Source organism: Suillus paluster (assembly GCF_016628075.1).
Source record: "Suillus paluster strain FC165 chromosome Unknown EDB91scaffold_18, whole genome shotgun sequence".
NCBI classification, from domain to species: Eukaryota; Fungi; Basidiomycota; class Agaricomycetes; order Boletales; family Suillaceae; genus Suillus; species Suillus paluster.
Window position 1 is genome coordinate 354,626 of NW_024537578.1, and position 18,807 is coordinate 373,432.

The 18,807-nt window shown below is 44.4% G+C and overlaps 4 protein-coding genes across 4 annotated transcripts; all 4 read right to left on the minus strand.

The window, feature by feature from the left end:
- Positions 1–4,487: 4,487 nt before the first annotated feature.
- EDB91DRAFT_1247163 (uncharacterized protein) lies at positions 4,488–5,554 on the minus strand (the record flags this gene model as incomplete). Its single annotated transcript, XM_041322779.1, has 3 exons — positions 4,488–4,753; positions 4,810–4,872; positions 4,921–5,554. The coding sequence occupies 3 exons, from the start codon at positions 5,552–5,554 to the stop codon at positions 4,488–4,490; spliced, it is 963 nt and encodes a 320-aa protein (XP_041178550.1).
- A 625-nt stretch (positions 5,555–6,179) lies between these two features.
- Positions 6,180–10,290, minus strand: EDB91DRAFT_1081055 (uncharacterized protein; the record flags this gene model as incomplete). The annotated part of the gene is made up of 11 exons (XM_041315333.1): positions 6,180–6,330; positions 6,661–6,772; positions 6,904–7,229; positions 7,280–7,482; positions 7,533–7,549; positions 7,607–7,940; positions 7,986–8,401; positions 8,459–8,854; positions 8,904–9,677; positions 9,729–9,872; positions 10,224–10,290. 11 exons carry the CDS (start codon positions 10,288–10,290, stop codon positions 6,180–6,182), a joined length of 2,940 nt encoding a protein of 979 aa, XP_041178551.1.
- Positions 10,291–12,082: 1,792 nt separating this feature from the next.
- On the minus strand, positions 12,083–14,399 carry EDB91DRAFT_1081056 (uncharacterized protein; the record flags this gene model as incomplete). Its single annotated transcript, XM_041315334.1, has 8 exons — positions 12,083–12,604; positions 12,663–12,953; positions 13,026–13,163; positions 13,248–13,381; positions 13,432–13,550; positions 13,604–13,732; positions 13,788–14,176; positions 14,220–14,399. 8 exons carry the CDS (start codon positions 14,397–14,399, stop codon positions 12,083–12,085), a joined length of 1,902 nt encoding a protein of 633 aa, XP_041178552.1.
- Positions 14,400–15,399: 1,000 nt separating this feature from the next.
- EDB91DRAFT_1081057 (uncharacterized protein) lies at positions 15,400–16,477 on the minus strand (the record flags this gene model as incomplete). Its single annotated transcript, XM_041315335.1, has 7 exons — positions 15,400–15,414; positions 15,440–15,596; positions 15,656–15,858; positions 15,911–15,956; positions 16,051–16,106; positions 16,165–16,236; positions 16,298–16,477. The coding sequence occupies 7 exons, from the start codon at positions 16,475–16,477 to the stop codon at positions 15,400–15,402; spliced, it is 729 nt and encodes a 242-aa protein (XP_041178553.1).
- Positions 16,478–18,807: the final 2,330 nt, after the last annotated feature.

Sequence of the window (18,807 nt, forward strand, 5' to 3'; positions counted from 1 at the left end):
TACTTGTTTTGTTGCTAGGGTTCATTTTGCATCTAATCTGTAACGGTCATGACGTGTTCTTTGTGGATGATAATGATGGAGATTAATAGTTCCATTCGAGTTTAGTTTTGAACCAATGTTTAGGGGTGCTTTATTTCAGGTTGTTTTATTGTGGTGTACTGCTCCTCGCTATGCAGGTAATTCTATCGGTCCATATTCTCCTTTAAAGTATCTCTCTTCTGTCAATCTTGCTAAGATGTCTAAGCGCTGATCTTCATCTTTAAGATCTTGTGAAGGATGACACATAAACAACTCGTTTTCAAATTCACGCAAGAGATGGATGTTCTGTCGCCCTTTGCTTCTTGATAGTGTTACATATGCATTGATTGGATTCAAGCCAAAGGAGGTTGTTTTTCCTATGTCGACGATGACGTGATCTATGGTCTGTCCCTGTGACTTGATGTCTGTGAAAGCGTATCCGGGTGTCAATGGCAGTTGATGTCGTGTTACCATGCAGCACGGTTTAGTGTGGATCTGAAATTGATGGACAGACAGTACTAGAGGAACTTCTCCTTTGTTGAATCTGTGGAGCGATATGGATTTTGTGAAATCGAGACGGATAATCACTACAGCTGGTGGATACTGTAGGTAGACCTTGTTGTCTTTTGGTGCATGCTCATTTGTTTGTTCCCGAGAATCTAGCAAGATATCCACAATAGTACTGTGCAAGCCATTGGCCAGATTTTCCCCAGTAGCGATGTTTTCTGTAACCATCACCTTCATGCCTACTGCAAGTTGAACCTGTATTGGCAAGTGCTGGGTGGCATCAAGGGATAGCTTTGCAGTTGCAAGACGCTGCTCCATTGACAATGGTAAACCTTTGGACGTATCTTCTGCTGACGCGATGTACAACAGTGTGCCACTGAATTTGCAGTGTTTCATCACCGATAATGTATTCCACCGGATGCGAACACTGTTCCATGGTGTGACCAATACTGCATCATTCCAGGGAGGACAAGTGAAGTCCGGAACGCAACAAGCATCATTGATAATAACCAGGTTGCATATCTCCTGAAGGTCTTGTGCAGTACATTCTCCATCCTGTGTGCGATGCAGTATACCATCCCAGACCTCATCTTCTATTCGCATTTGCTGATGAAGACGGATAACGGTGCGGAACTGTTCAAATATATAATGTCCCAGTTTGCATTTCTGATTTGGAGGAAGGTGCGCAAAAAGGGTTTTTTTGATGTTACCAATCGGTCCAAATTGATGGAAATTAGTGATCAGTAGGATGCTCAATGCTCCGAAAAGGATTGCAGTATCTGTCTCCTCTCCTGTGCGAACTATGCCGAGCACCTGTAAGTGTTGTGTTCAGATCATGAGCTGATTGTATACTATCACTGCAAAGTGTTACTGTACTTACCTGTGACAATAGAGTGAGTTGTTCTGCTGTTAACATACTACTTTCATCAATGACAAGCAATATTTTGTCATCCATGTTATTGTGTCGACGACAAGCCATATCGGGACGTGGATGAGTAGCCCATTTATCAGTGTGGGGCATTTGACGGGGTGGAAGCCCAGCCCAAGAATGCAAAGTTGAACCTCCAATGATACAAGCTGCGACTCCTGACATTGCAGTACGTGTTAGTTTTGATTTGCATCCATGATGAGCAAAGGTCTCAGTAATAGCGTTCACTAGCCTTGATTTGCCTGTACCACCTTCACCTGTAACCAACATTAACAGCTGTGGATGGCGTTCTCCAGAAAGATGAGCGAGTAGGTGGTTGCGAACAATGGTGTGTGCAATGAGCTGTTCTCTGTTCAACTCCGGGCATTGTACTTGCTCTTCAGGCTGTTGAGGTTGCACATGTACTGTCGGGAATGAAGTAGGCATAGGGACAGTCCCATCAGGTGCAGTATGTACCGAGCCGGCATCTACTTGTTCTTCAGCTGAATTGTCCCGTTCTGTATTTTCAGTGTGCTGTGCAACATCTTGCCATTCTGTGTACATTCAGATTTCATCTTCTGAAGCACATCGGCAGGGTTGACAAGATGTGGTGTCCACAGGTACATCGTTGAAAATGCCAAAGTCTTCAGCAATGTTGATAGCAACATCAGCGCAAAGCAATTCCCGTGTGGAGTAATTGTCCTGCATTGCATTTTTGATATCTTCTTCAGTTATGTCCACTTGAGTGTCATCGCAATGTGGCACAAGTGACTCAGATGCATCTTCTGGTTCATCAGCTTCATCTCTCTCTTCATCATGACACTCAGAAGCTTCACTCCAGGCCGTTCCAAATGCTTTCCCGATCCGATTTTCCTGTGCTTTATCTGAGCACTCATAGAAGTATTGGATGTTGTCTATTGCTTTCAGAATCTGTGGTGAAGCAGTTTCGGTAAATGCAAGAAACATTTTGGTAAATGTCAAATGAGGCAGCTTGAGATCGAGCAATGATCGCCATGGCTTGAACAGAGCTAGCATAGACACGCAATATAAAGGATAGGACTGCTCATCATTTCGACGTGGCAGCCATGGTCCAGGAAAATATGGCATGGTTTCGTGATTGTCATGTCCTGAAGACGACCTGTATTGAATTCAACTGTTGGTTTTCCATTGAAGTGATGCTGGTTCTTTGTCATTTGATACGACTTCATCATTGGTATTGAGGAAGTAGTCAATATAACTGAAGTGTTCTAAGGCATCTCCACGATCAATGTATTCTCGTATTTGATCACGTAGTTGGAGTGATTGAGTTTCTTCCTCAAAGTGCAGCACAGTGTATTCCATCTACAAGAAAACAGGTTAGCATGTCAACTTTATTAATGATCCAGACAACAGTTTCTTTAACTTACATCGTAGTCTTCTGCTGAATCTTTTCGGATTTCCAGCTGTCCTTTGCTGGAAAGTTCAGTAACAGGTCTGTAGTGTGACTCAGTCTAAATGGTGTTTTGTCCAGGAGTAAATCACAGACCGATGCGAAACAAGGTGTGGCCATGTCTTCTTCAGCAAGTTTAACACTGAAGCAAAGTAAATGGATTTGAAGTGATGGGATATGTATTGATCTCCCCACTTTATGTGATGACCTCAGGTGCACTGAATTCTTGTTCTCAACTGAGCGAGTCAGCACAGCGTTGGATCAAACGCTTATTGAGTGCTTGAGCGTTCGAATTCCTCTTGTCTTCTGTTCAATGAAAAGCAAATGACTTTGCTAGCAATGCTGATGCATTAGAAGAATGGTGCTGGTTTTTGGCAGTATACATCGAAATGTAGAATCTGATGTCCTTCGTCTCTTTGCCATTGGTAATCAGTTTCATGTCGTCATTGGCTCTCGTGGCCAGTAGGATGGTCGGATTCCAGTTGTTCATCATTCCGAATGATTGCCTAGGTCCCCAGTTTCCTTCTGAGTCGACCCAAGCTCTTTCTGCCACTGGGAAAGGTGCTCGTCGTTTGCAACTAATTCGTCCCCGCACAACTTTCAAACAGCTACTAGAGCAAGAATGAATCTGAACGGCATGCACAAGACTCTGGAGTGTACTTTGCTCATTGCATATAAAACTGGATGTCCTTGGATCTAGTGGGCAAGAATATGACACTGCAGTTTCATGGGGAAGCGTCTTCAGTGTTTCTTGTGTAACTCCAGGGTGATGACCTCGAATATTCTGAGCGATGTATGATACAACTTTGTTGCGGAATTGCTCTGACAATAACAGTGATTTCATCTCTGATGATGTCGGCGCATTGTGCAGCCAAAGGATTATATGCAAGTGCAACGTTCCTTGCCCTTGAGCTTCAACCGTTCCAATATAGGCTTTGATGGTACCAAATATGCCTGTATGACGTTCAATACCAGATTTACTATGATGTCCTGCCTTGATACCGAAAAGATCCTCCAAGATAGCAGCAACAACAAAATGGAAGAATTTTGCATCTGCATATGGATCATTTGCAATTCTGATGGAACGTGTGTGTGAGTCTGGTCCTGCAGATCAATCGAAAGTATCCAGATCTATCTCTGCGCCTGTAAGTATTTGCACTATAGGGTCATGCGTGTCAGTGGGGTTAATGGTGATCCATAATGAAGGAGGATTCTTCAAGATACACATTCCCCAGATGAGAGAACATATTTTAGTGCGAGACTCGTCAGTCCCAATGACCTTTGAACGCACTGCAGTGAGGTGTCGTTTCAGTGCTTGTATAGTAGGATTGGACAAGGGGAGTCGTTTCTGTTCTTCTTTGCTTGCTTTACACAAATCATCCACTGTAAGTTGGCAAAATTCTCGTTCGGATCTGAGAAAGTCATGTTTTTTGACCTGGCAAATCGTTATAAAGGTCACTCGTCCCATAAAAACTTTCACACACCTGCATAGCGGCTTGTTTACATACCTGTCGCTTCTGAATTACTCCGAAAAGCTGAAACATGAAGAGCATGTCTTTGCGAAATCTAATGGTCTGCATAACACATGGCCCATTGTGCATGAGCTTCATATGGTACAGGTCGCAGTCATTCAACTTCGAACCCTCCTGTTGCATATGGAAATAGGTAGGGAAAAGCTCTGAGCAAGTGATTCGGGTTGTCAGAATCGCCGATACTCAGTGATTGATCGTCACATTGTTGAGGATATTCGTTAATGAAACTGTTGCCGCGCTGTACTGTGTATTGTTCAGACATATTGGAAAGTGCATGAGCAAATAACTGATTGTCGTCCACTTCTGACACATTACTATCCAGTACTCCGTGAGACTGCATGGGAAAAACATTCGATTGCACTGAGTACAGTGGAAATCATTTTAATTCTGTGGATTAACAGAGCCAAAATACTTACCGGTGTTCTTGATGACACTTTCTTCTTCAATATTGCACCCAGTAGGAAATACTGTATTCAATTCTGTATCACAGTAAGTATACCAAAATATATTGGCAAGGACATACAGACCATTAAACACATCTTCAGCGTCATCATCAGGTACATAATTATCTCGTTCAGCATCAACCATTTCGACGTTGGGCAAGTGTCTAACAGAAGACAAAATAACTTCGGGTATCCCATGTTTGGGAAAGAGTGAAATATTGGCTTTTGAAATGGTGATATCGCAATAAAGAGGATTATGTTGCTTAAGAAAAAGCAACGCATTCCACAGATGACACTGACTAACAGTCAGGAAAGAAGGCATACATCGCTCCGGAAAGTTGTTGGGACCAACAATGGAAATGCCAATTGTAGTTGCTAATATGACCGGTTTAGGGGGGAGTAGATCTCCTTCAACCATAGCCGCAATGCCCGATGTATGAAGACGATAGGTTGAAACATTTCCACGAAGTCCACTGTTGAGACCTGCAGCATCCCAGTTGAGCGCTCCTCGCCTTTTTGGGTAAAGTTTGACAATGTATGCTGCAGGATAGGACAGAGCAACAAGTACACGCTCTGGTAAGGTAAGCATTGCGAGCTCGTTAGGGATCTCTCCGACCCAGAGGTTATTGGCAAGAGAAAGCATGGGCGTCTTGTTAGCATTGATATCGTCGAGACAAGATCCACAGATGTATCTGGAGCAACCATCTTCTTTATCCATGACAGCTTGATGATATAACAGCATGTCATCAAGCAATTTTTGATGCGGATGAACTTGAAATGGTCTCAAAATTCATGATCAGAGTCTGAAAAGGTTCACAATTAGTTTTGACCCCAGATTCATAGACATATGAGGAATATGTATAGACAAAATTGCTGAATTTGTTGGCATAGATCTGCCTTATTGTTAGATTCATAATCAGATAATGAAAATGACACGTATATGTAAACCACAAGATTCATATATAAATGGTAGATATGCCACATGATCAAATATGTATTAAATTGAAACTCTGCTTTGAATCGATTGAGGGGGCAGAGGGCAGCTATGTTTGGTGGGCAAAGGGAGGACAAATTACGAATATGCGCATGGATATGTCTAAAGTTAGATTCTGACAACGATCTTAAAAATGCGCATGAGTCATGTGAGTGTCCCGCTAAGTGGCGCACCTAGCGGGGCACTGTCCGATTTGAGTATTCCGCCAGAGGTCCACTCAATTCAATGGATCTTCTCCTTTGCAGCATATCCTACAGCCCTGCATAATTTTGTACCAGTTCATAATGCACATTCAATAAAACCTTTTTAATTGTTTAACTTTTAGTTAGACACTATGAGGCCCGTGTACTTAAATGCTGAAGCACTGATACTGGATGCTGAGTGGAGCTTGTGTTCGGCGGATGAGCCAGTTGACCGAGCTTGTGTTCGGCGGATGAACCAGTTGACCGAAGTTGTGATAACTGATAGTACTGCAACTAATTACTTGTACTGCAGCTGTACTATTGGTCAAGGAAATAGTAGTGAATTGCTAATTTTGACTTTGTATAATTGTCAATGAACACCACTAACAAATGCCCATGTCCACCCAAATTATCTACACAGTTTTGTTGATAATCATACACGTATCAGCGCGAGCAAATTTCTTCCCTTCCATTGTGGTTATATCTTTCTCGTCCTTCCTGGCTGTCATCGTTGTATGAATGCTCCCCATGAGGTCGCCTCATATCAAAGTGAACTTCTTGTTTTTTCCTGTCGGTGCTTCCAGGAGAAGATATCTGATAGGAATTGGATCTTCCTTCATCCCCTTATTTTTCGTTCTGGAGGAATACCTGATAAGGATTTCACCATCTTTCACCGGACCTTTCTCGAGGAGAAATGGGTCCAGGGCAACAGTGTCAACAATCCAGTTATGGTAGGATGCCCAATCAGATGATGGGTTTGCTATGCGCAATTTCATGTGCCAATTATAGTACAACTCAGTGATCAAGGGATTGTGTAAGATTGCAGTGAGATTGTCTGCTGCGATCGACATGAGTGGATGTGGACCGAACGTGAAATAAGATGAGGTGTACCAGGAGAAGAGGATGTACTCGCACTGGGAGGATGCAATTGGTGTTCTTCCCTGTCAGCCTCGTTCAATGTCCAAGGGTCGTCATGAGGGGCTGCAGGGGATGGACGCTGATCTATCACCAGTGAGTCGACGGGAGCATCCCACACTGATACCTGTACAGCAGGAGCGGTCTGATCAGCATGTGACACATCAGGAGGAGGCAAGTGACAAGGAGTTCGAGGTGGTGTGATATGCGGGGGCTGGATGAATGAACCTCGAGCTAATCTGAGGAATTCCCTTAGCTGACGTGGAGGCAAGTAAACACCAGTGAGGAGAACACCCTTCCAGCTGCATGTGCATGAGTAGCGAACAAAGCAAAGTAAGCAAAGTGTTCTGACCTGATAACATGAGCTCGCGGGATTTCTTGCTTCCGACCTTGAACTGCAACCTCGCATGTGTGCTGTGAGAGCGAATGCAAGGTTCCTTGGTAGGATTTCATAGGGCCCTGAATGATAAATACCTCCTTGCCGAGAAGGTGCCACATCGGATCACGATCTGCCCGCCCATGAATTCTTGCGACATGCGTTATGGAGGTAGTGAACTATGATCATTACTATCAAACCTGGATTGATAAAATAGATAGGAGCTAACCTCTTTTAGCTGCGTGTCTTTGAATGTTAATGTTTTATCATTCAGATTCACATGCAGTACCATCCCTGACGCACGGAGTGAGTCACCTCTAACGACTTGAACGATATCACTAGCTACAATGTCATATCCGCGCTCACGAGTATATTGAAGGGCAGTCGGGTTGGGATTGAAGGCCGTCATCCTTATCGGCACCCATATGTATTGATGTATCGAGGCCGAGAAGAATGCAAGTGTCCTGCTCCTCATATCGACCTTGGATACCACCCCGAATTCGCCTATATAGAAGCCCTCGGTTACAACAAAGTAATCACCTTTCATCGGAGTGTCGGTTGATACGTTTGTGGGAGCCTCCTGTTTGCTGACGTCCCCCCCAACAAACGTTGCCAAAGAATTGATTGCAACGGTGAACTGAAGAAACATTAGTGATGATATGACAGTCAACGAGTCACTTACTTCGAATTTGGAAGACTGGTCGAGTACATCAACTGTGTTGTCATTAACTTGGACAACCATTCCAGTTTTTCCCTTGAGTTGCGAGGTCACTAAACTACTGTCGAGCACACGAACACTGTCCCCCATGTGGAATTTCCTTTCGAGATCGGAGATGGAGAACATGATTGGTTCATGAGAGATTTTCTCCATATGCACCAATTCCTCCATGTGCGCTGATGCCAACTGGGTGCATATCTCAACACACTGAATCTTAGCCGTACATCCAAACATTTCCCCTGCCCTAACCCTTACTAAGTCACCTTCTATCCAGTGTTGCGCGGCATACACATGCAATGTAGATTGCACGAACGCAGGATTGCATCTCAACTCCTGGTGAAGTATAATGCTCTCCGGAGCGGGAATTGGGATCTCAACAACTGCGGTTCTATGCAGTTTGAGCACCAGCAGGCCGTGAAGGTAGGTCTTGTTTCAACCTGCAGAGCTTGAGTCGCCGTTGGGAGGATTGTATAGGCGCGGCATGTGGTGGTCCTTCCTGACTTCCCGCCCTGGCACTTCCCTGGATGCAACTAACAGTGTGATGGTGTTGGTTTGCAGATCATATGAATATGTGTATCCCACGTCATGCCGATATTGCCCACACATGGGGCGATACCAGCCAGGGATTGTCAAGCTAGGTTTGCTGGTGACCTGATCCTCCCGAGGGACAAAAAGAACGTCGAAAAAGCAGTTTGCGTGAGTGGAAGGCCAAGCCTTTTTTATGACTAGGGTGTCTTCGGCCTTGACGCACAGATGGCCTGGGAGCGTTGAATGTGTGTAGACCTCGAAGCCCTTGCTTTTCAACTGCGCGGCCAAAAAAGATGTTTTCGAAACTAGAAATTGGGGTTAGATATAGCAAATTGATAGGAGATATTAACTCACAGGGCACTGTGACAAGCCACGTCGGAAGGCTACGCGCTGATGCCATCCCATCATCTTGCGTACTCGACGCCAGCTCTTCGAACACTCCTATTCCTCTAGGGAATTGGTCCGAGACTGCTGGAGACGTTGTGCTTGAAATTGCATGTTCGACTACATCGGATGTCCGCGTGTCAAATATTTGGAGCCTTGCCTCACAAGTGACAGCATCCACGATGGCATCCAATATGGACTCCCAGTGAGCCATGGACATCGGGTTGTCTGAGAATTCCACCTCCAGAAGGTAGTATGCATGGCTAGAGCCGATTTCATCTTGAATAAAACACTTGATAGTGCGGCATGTGACCTCGCTGGAGGAAGGAACCAATTGTGATGGAGGGTTGACTCGTGACAACCCAGAGTTTGGGGCGAACCTGCTCTCGAGATCTGCCACCTTGTTGAACCAAGCACATGCAGATTGATGGAATGACCCCCTCGAGGGCCCTGCAACTTTCGCTGGTGGCAAAAAGTGCCGAGCCTTGACAGTGCGAAGATTTGTCAAAGCCTGGGTATTGTCTTCATTGGCTGAGAACAGTGCATGCGTCGCCTCCATCCAATCCTCTTCACAATATCGAGAACCCAGGTGTGAAACAAGTTTCACTTCCATTTGAGGGAAGTTCATGTCCGAGGTGAGGTACTCCTCTAGGATGTCCCATGCTGCTTCGTCTTGCAGAGGGTCCGACAATGCTGGTGTGTGACTATCCTCAGAAGCCTGGTCATTTATGAAGGAACCGCCCTCTGTACAGGAAGATGAGACAACTGGAGATAGAGACAAGATACAAGACTTACCATCTTCATCCTCTATACCCTTGTCATCTTCATCCTCTATACCCTCATCCTCCGAGTCGATGTCTGCCTCTGTATCAAGGTACTTTCTGGCATCGACATATTTGGTGCGCTTGATGTGCGCTTCTGGAGCGATTTCGGAAGTCGCTGGTCATTTAGACATTGATCCTACTAATAGTGATGTAGTAACGCTAAATGTCTACTGATTGTGTAGGTATTGATCCTAGTCTTTCTTGCCTAAATCATTTCTAATACCTATCAAAAACTATTATGTTCTGTAGTACGTATTATCTAGTTATGGTAGAGTCGAGAGAGAGAAATCAGAAAGAAAAGTCCTTGCATGCGATGAGCCTCTTTGTAGTGAATCCCATTTTGAGCTCAGCATGGGTGTTCTCACAGTTTGGTAACATATACGCCACAATACCACTTCCCATAAATGGCGTGGACCCACACCTTTCAGTCTTATGGTACTGCATAACCTGTTGATAGGACATGTACATTGACCTGCAAAACCAGGTGTACAGGACACCAGCCGACCAATGCACTGCCTGTATAGGCCGGCCATGCAGAACCTGTGCAGGCCGGTGTCCTATATACAGAATGATATCTCTGCACTGCCTGTATAGGCCGGTCATGCAGAACCCTTGCAGGCCGGTGTCCTACATACAGAATGATATCTCTGCAGTATCTGTGTAGGCCGGTGATGCAGACCCTTGCAGGCCGATGCCTCAGCCAGATCATGATATCTCTGCAGTATCTGTGTAGGCCGGTGATGCAGACCCTTGCAGGCCAATGTCTCAGCCAGATCATGATATCTCTGCACTACCTGTATAGGCCGGTGATGCAGAACCCTTGCAGGCCGGTGTCCTATATACAGAATGATATCTCTGCAGTATCTGTGTAGGCCGGTGATGCAGACCCTTGCAGGCCGATGCCTCAGTCAAATCATAATATCTCTACACTCCCTGTATATGCTGGTGATGCAGAACCCTTACAGGCCAATGCTCCATATAGAAAATATATTTTTTGCTGATGATGTAGGACCCCTGCAGGTTCATGCCTCATATAGAGAATGATATTTCTATGCTACTTATATAGGTCAAACCAGAATATTGAAGTAGATCTGGCCAACCTGCACCCTCAATATTTATGCAGGCTGTCCTAAATGCTCTAATATCAAATGAGATTCCATACAGGAGTAGGTCTAGCCAACCTCACTCATGTAATAAAACATATAACTCATATGGGATAATATAAATGGTGACTGAACAAAAAACAAAAATACAGTCTACTTACACTCCTTATCTCGTATGGGATAGTATAAATGGTGACTAAAATAAGTAGCATAGAAATATCATTTTCTATATGAGGCATGAACCTGCAGGGATCCTACATCTATCCCATGAGATATATCTTTTGTTACATGAGTGAGGTTGGCTAGACCTACTCCTGTATGGAATTTCATTTGATATTAGAGCATTTAGGACAGCCTGCATAAATATTGAGGTCTACCTACACTTCTTATCTCATATGGGATAATATAAATGGTGACTGAATAAAAAATAAAAATACAGTCTACATATACTCCTTACAGGTGACTAGGGAAGCTGGCTTAATGAGCCAATATGTTATTGATAGGCCAGCCGCCCATGGCCTACATACTGCACAGACTGGCTGGCCCAATGGGCCAATATGTTATTGATAGGCCGGCCGCCCATGCCTCACATACTGCACAGACTGACTGGCCCAATGGGCCAATATGTTATTGACAGGCCAGCCGCCCATGCTTCACATACTGCATGGACTGACTGGCCCAATGGGCCAATATGTTATCAGTAGCCTGGCCAGCCATGTCCTACATACTGCATAGACCGGGTGGCCCAAAGGCCCAAAAAGTGTTCAGTGGGGCGGCCGCCCCTGTTCTACATCCTGTATAGGGCAGCTGGCCCACTAGGTCAATATAATACCAGTAGGTCGGCCGGCCATGGCCTACATGCTGCACAGACTGGCTGGCCAATAGTCCAATAAGGTATCAGTGGGTCGGTCATTCCATCTATGCATCCTGCTAAAGTATTGTCAGTGCTAACATCAATGTTACTCAAAAAGACATGAAAATTCAAGTGTATCTGACAACAAACTGCAAGAAGGGGATTCTAAGGTATTGTGCTAATGATGATGTCTCAGTTCTTAAACTTCTTTGAAGCTGCTCTGTCTCTGGTAGAGTGACGAGGAGGATCAGGAGGAGCAGATGTCTTCACCTTTTTCATGACTGAATCATCCACATCTGTTGCTGGGCATTTACCCTTCCCTTTTCCTCCAGTGTTAGTACTGCTTGCCTTCTTTGATGTGGCAGCCCTCTAATCAGTCATCTGAGACACCTCAGCAACCCTCTTCTCCTCAGCCACCCTCTTTTCCTCAGCCACCTTTGCCTGCTCTGCCTCCCTCCTCTCTTTCACCTGCCTTTTGTTCTCCAGACGCCTCATGTGAACTTCTTCCCCCACTGTCATCTGCTTCTCATTACCATCTGGCAGCATTGCGTCCACCTTCACCTGGATTCTGATAATGGCCTCTTCAACCTTGTCCCCCACCTCGAAGCCAAGGATGGAGTCGCCCAAATATTGAGGCACATCATCTCCAGCCTCATCTGCTTCATACTCCTGAGTGCAGCAACACTCACGAATGAGGAGTCCAAGGCCCAGGACAACAATCATACCCAAACCACGAGATTTGATAACATAGTTGCCTAGTTCCTCCAAAGCGACAGAGGAAGCCTGAATATCACTGTGCATATTTTGAGGTAGATATGCCTCAGACCACGTCCAAGATGCCCAGACAGGCAGATGTTGCTTCCTAGCCTTGCCCTTAGGATCAGGAGTTTGCTTTCAAAAAATAGTCAATTTTAATGCTGTTATCACAAATGTAGTGAATTATACATACTGTCTTGGAGAGTTTTTGAACTGTGGCCAACAGACGAGAATATGTTGGGAGGGTAGAGAGGGATTGAAGATAACCAACTGTGTCACCACCCATATGGAATTTCGGGCAGGAATCGGAAAGAGATGGGGTGTGGCTTTCCAAGTCATCCTCTTCGTCAGAAGAACCATTGGCTTGGGGGGCCTTCTTCAGTACCTTGTCCTCATCTGATGATACTTCGACATATTTTGGGTTCTTCCTTGATTTTTTACTTACATCCCCCTTCTTAGCCAGTGAATCATAGAAGTCGCCTTCCTTATACCCAACGAACCGGACAATTGGTTCATTACGGTTAGCACGATATTTCCAAAGTGAAAAAAATCATACTGATGGCTTCCTTCTGCAGGTGAGAAGGATCCTTGATGACGACATTTCGAGGAATACAGTCCATGTCAAGGTAATGGTCTGGATCTTGGGTAATATGACCCCAGGGGACTGCAGCCCTAGGGTTGTTTGAGATGACCACTGTTGAATGTAAGCAGTCAGAAAAATACAGTACTTCGAAAATAGAAATGAATCACCATAAGCCTTTTGAAATACCTTTCATACGACCTTCTGCTGGTTCTTGAGCATGAGAGATTCAAAGCCTGTCGGTAGGCAAGGATAGCCCTCATCGTCTACCTCCACTGTTAAATTGGGCAACTTCTCATCTTCCTCGTCAGATTGGTCCTCAGTGTCTAAGCCTGTTGTTAGATCATTAGCAATTAAATAAATTACTGTATCCAAGACTTACTATACTCAGCTTCATTCAGCCAGTCAGCAAGTCGGTCTTGGGACTCTCCAGCCCATTTCTTGTTGTCTTTGGTAGCCAGAGTAAAGGTTTTCTTCGCCTTCCTGGGACAGGATTCCCAACTAAACCAATAGATTGTCAATGGTAATGTCAATGGGAAAAAAATAACACTGACATGGTTGTTCCAGGCATTTTCCCCTCCCCTCGATCATGAGCTACGAGCATCACAACATGTAAACCCATGGTTCTTCCTGCCATCTTTATGAAGTCCTCCATGATTTTCTTCTGGTGTCGGCTGCGGTATCTGTAGATACACATGAGTTTTTCCTAAATATAGCAATGTAGTGTTAAAAAAATACCTGTCCTTGGCGTCGGAAAGAGCACCTTCCTGGTTCCACTTTTCTGCCACAAGTCTGAGCTCCTCATGTACATCTGGTGACAGGGCATTGTACCAGGACCGGACCAGCTTTGTCCTTGTCCCCATGGACCTTAGGTCAGAGGTGTCACGGTGCTTCTTGTCATACTCCCCAATTTCTTCTTTGAACAACTTCTGTGCGACATCAAAAGGAGAGAATTCGGTCTTGAATGCTGCAGCATCCAGAGGCTTGTCATCCTGACGGCCTTTGACCATATCTACAGTGATGATGCCTGCACCAGATGTGAGTTTATGAGCTCCCTCAATGATTTTTTGCTCAAGATCGCGGTCCTCGTCATCCTCCAGAAAATGCAAGTAATATGTACGGATAGCCTATAAAATTAGATTAATATAGACAAAGAGACTGGAAGCTCACCTTCCGAATGTTATTGCCTGGAAGCATAGTCGAAGCATCCTTGGCCTGGTCACTTTCAAGTATGGCATCTTTGATGCTTTTGAGGATTTTTGCCCTCTCAGCAGGGTTTCCTTTAGCTGAAACATAGGAAATCTCGTGCTCATCCAAAACAGCCTTGAATACATGTGTCCAGTCAGCCATTGTATGCAAAAATCTTGAGAATGGAGGCCGGTATAAGTTTGCAGAATGTGTAACCAGTACCAACTCACTTGACAACAGATCAACAAACCATGTCACATGATCAAAACACGGTCACATGCTCATCAGGTGACTATCTTGAGGTCACATGATTCAAATAACCAGCACAAAATCACCCAAGTATAAATCTGACCAACTCACAAATTCAATGACATTAGCTTATATACCAAATCTCAAGATTCAGACACCAAACAAATGATTACTCAAACTCAGAACAATGATAACATGAAGCAAAGTACAAAGTAAGACAGATATTCAAGAAAAATATGTAAATCAAGCCAACTGTGTCTCCAATGGAATATCCAACCAAGTACTACCATTCTTCCTACCAGAATAAAGTACTGTGGACCCTGGTGGCTGAGAGAATGTATGGCTTACATTGCAAGAGTCATTTTTGCACTCAAAAATATAAGCCTTGTCCTTGCTGCCTTTGAAATAGGCGGACCTCCAAGAATTAGCCCAACCACACCCACTGCATTGGATAGGCAGGCGGTGGCCCCAAGGATGGAACTCCACATTAGCCCATGCAAACCTAGAGCAAGTGAGGGCGCCCTCCTTGACAGGTGTCAGCAGATAAATGTCAGAGTGGCGACCAAGGTCACAGGCTTGTGCAAGCATATCCTTGAATGCTAAACAAAGTGGGCAACGTCCAATGAGAACCCTCTCTGTGAACGCAATGAGCAAGTGCGAGGTGAAAGAGGGCTGAAACCGAGGAGCATTGAATGTGATGGTACCGGTTAATTTGTGTCTGTAGGAACATTAGATGATGTCAAATAAACGGAAAAAAAAAACTCATCCGGACAACAGCCTCTTGCAAGCCATGGAATGAGTCCAAGTTGGTGACAAGGTGGCCACAACAGAACATCCAGAGGTAGGATTCCTGGGCGGCATCAATGAGAGTTTGCCAGGGTTGGAGAATTATTTCCAAGAACTGTAAAAAGGGTCACTTATTGGCGCACTATGAAAGAAAAGAAAAAACTCACATCATTGACCGGAGTGCTGATATAGCCCTCTGAGGCATCATCCTCATACCCAGTAAAAGGGTCTCCAAAATCCTCATCAGTGTGAGTAGAGACGCCAATCACAACACGCTCCCAGACAAAGGACTTCTTCAAACCTTTCATTATCTTCTGGATGTTGCTGTGGATAGGCAGGGAAGCTTGGCATCAGTGCCAATGTCATAGTAGACGTTGAGATACTGGATGCGGTCGCCAGTATAGTAGGGCTTGAGGAAGGAATGAGCAAACTCCATAGGGCTACCAGCCACTGTGAAGTTGACGAGGATGAGGTGAATGAAAATGACTGTGGCTGCTGAAATTTCGGCTTGCTCAGACACCTCAAGCGCGCCATTGATGGGTAAGAACCTGTCCAAGACCAGAAGGTGGTTGGCGTTATAGAAACCCTGTTATCAATGAGGGGTGAACAAAAAAATAAAATAAAATAAAAAAACTCACAAAGTAGGCGCCACCTTGTTCCATCTTGATGTGGCAACAAATGCACCTAGAAAGAGATGTTGTCCTGCAGGACTGTGGTCTCTAAGTCAGGCGGCAGCTGCAGGCAGAGCCTGCACACAACTCTGGGACACAGAGTGCACATGAAGAGAGTATTCTCTTCATAGCGCCCTGCACCATCCCTGCAGACAATGCAATACTAAAAGGAAGAAAGATAAAGCACATTAGTAACTAGATTAGTGAGAAAATGGACGCACCTCATTGTGAACACTTGTATTTGCCAAGTCCCCACCTCCCATAGGCAAGGTGGCCTTGGCAGCGGTCAAAGCCTTCAGAAGAGAGAAAGATAAAGTGAATCAGCAAATACAAGACAGAAAAAGTAAGACACACCTTATAATGAGCATCTCTCTTCTCAATGTCCCCACCTCCCACAGGCTTGACCTTGGAGGCAGTCAAAGCCTTCCTTCTCCGGCTATCCACTCCAGAAGTCCGGGTGCTTGAGATGTTGAGGAGGATGCGTGGGGCTGAGCTGCCAGTGGATTTCTTGGCAGTGTTCTTGGTGTGGACCATAGTGGGTGACAAGAGCTGGTATTGTAGTTAGTATTAGCATAGAAATAGAATAAAGAAAACTCACATGACTTAAGAGACGCGTCAACACAAGAGACGCGTGGACACAAGAGATGTGTGGAACAAAAGAGACACGTTGAGAAAACAAACGCGTCAGCAAAAGAGACACGTGGACAAAAACAAACAAAAGACACTCACATGATCAAAGAGACGCGTTGACAAGAGAGAGAAGAGACTTAGACAAAAGAAACAAGTCAAAAAACCAACCAAACATGCACGTGACTTCCACCGGCAAAGTCCGACAACCAGTAGAATTGAGTGCGGGAACATTTGGTACAAACAACAACAAATCAACAAACAATACTTCAACCATCAACCTTGTTCCCATGGTTCGTCTTTCTCAACTTCAACCATGTTTCCACTTTGTCCCATAACCCATATATATTACACTATTACACCTTTCTTCCTTATCTTTTTGTACCTGTCCTTTGGCCACTTGCAGACTGCAGCTGCAAGTGTTCAAAGGCAGTGTTACATTGACTTTTTACCGCTCTCAGTAAGTAATGTTAAGTCATATGATTTGTAGTACTGACTTGGTTTTATTTTATTTTGACAGCTGGTGCGCTATCAAGCTTTTGATAGCGCGCCTTAAGGTCAGTCCTTTCTCTTGGTTCTTGATTGACTTTGTTTTAGTTCTTCTTGGCCAACCATGTCCCCAGGGACTGGCGCCTCTAACCCTTTGTTTTTTTATTTCTTCCTGGCCAACCATGTCCCCAGGGACTGGCGCCTTTACTTTGGGATCTGGGGGTTGTGTTCCTGGCCAACCATGTCCCCAGGGACTGGCGCCTTGGACTTTGGGATCTGGGGGATATGCTCTTGGCCAACCATGTCCCTAGAGACTGGCGCCTTTACTTTTGTCCAGTTTTTACGCCTACTCACCTCTCTTTCAGATTTTCCGCCTGCCTTGTTAAGCCCCCTTATTTCTTCTTCTACAAATATACCGCACTAACTACATTTTTTTCTCTAGCTTTCTATGACACTTTCTTGCTTTGCGCCTGTCTGGTTGAGTGGGTTTTTTCTTTTCTTCTTTCAATCATACTCTACCACTAACCGCATTTCTTTCTCTAGCTTTCTATATCAGTTTTCCTTGGTTATGTTTCAAACTGGTAAGTGCCGGCTTAATATTCAATATCATACTGACTTCCACTACATTAGATTATTAGTTACTGCGCATTTTTCTTATATTTTGTACTCTAGGGTGCAAGGCTTGGATGGAGAGGGCCCCTCCATCCTTGTCTTGCATCACTTACATTAGTCTTTTGTCTTTCTTTATTTTTGTCAACCTTGTACACTTTAGTGAAGCCATAGCGCAAATGTATTGCCCTTTATGGGTATTTTAATGTCATGTGATCCTTAATTTTTTGCCAAAAATAAATGTCATGTGATCGTGAGAGTGCACCTTGAAGGGTATCTTGAGATTATATCTGTCTAATGGCGACTGATACTGGGTGCATCATGGTCATTGTTGCGTTTTTCCTTCATCATCGCCTGGTATCCCAAAACATGAGCCCATGTCAGTACCACCACTATACAAACACTGTATAGTGATGGCGACTGATAGGGTGCATCATGGTCCTTGTCGCGTTTTTCCTATTGCCACTTATACACCCATTTTCGCCCTTCTCCATATCTCAGCGTTGTCAGTAACGGTGAGTTTATTTACCAGGACTATCTATACCCTATGCTTCACTTACTGCATTATCATCCATATGTTGCAGCGCTGTCAGTAACGGTGAGTTTATTTACCAGGACTATCTATACCCTACAGCATCATTACTTGTTTCTCGAGGAAACTCAAGACATCGTATTTGGTAATGTTTTACAGTCAAAGATCAAGTCTTCTAACCGTCACTTTTAATTAGATTAAATCTTTCTTTTCACCTTCAATCACTCTACCTCTACACCAGCATACGATGCTTGTTGACCAAGACGCAAACAAGGTGAGTACATTATATTATATTTTGCTGCTATATATTGACACTTTCTACACTATCATAGGATATGGTCGTGTTCACCCTTGATGAGGAGCATGCTATGCTCGTCGACCCAGACGTCTCAACAAATGTGAGTACATTATATTTTATTTTGCGGCTATATATTGACATTTTCTATACTATCATAGAATATGGTTGTGTTCACCCTTGATGAGGAGCATGCTATGCTCGTCGACCCAGATGACTCAACAAATGTGAGTACATTATATTATATTTTGCGGCTATATATTGACACTTTCTACACTATCATAGGATATGGTCATCTTCACCCTTGATGAG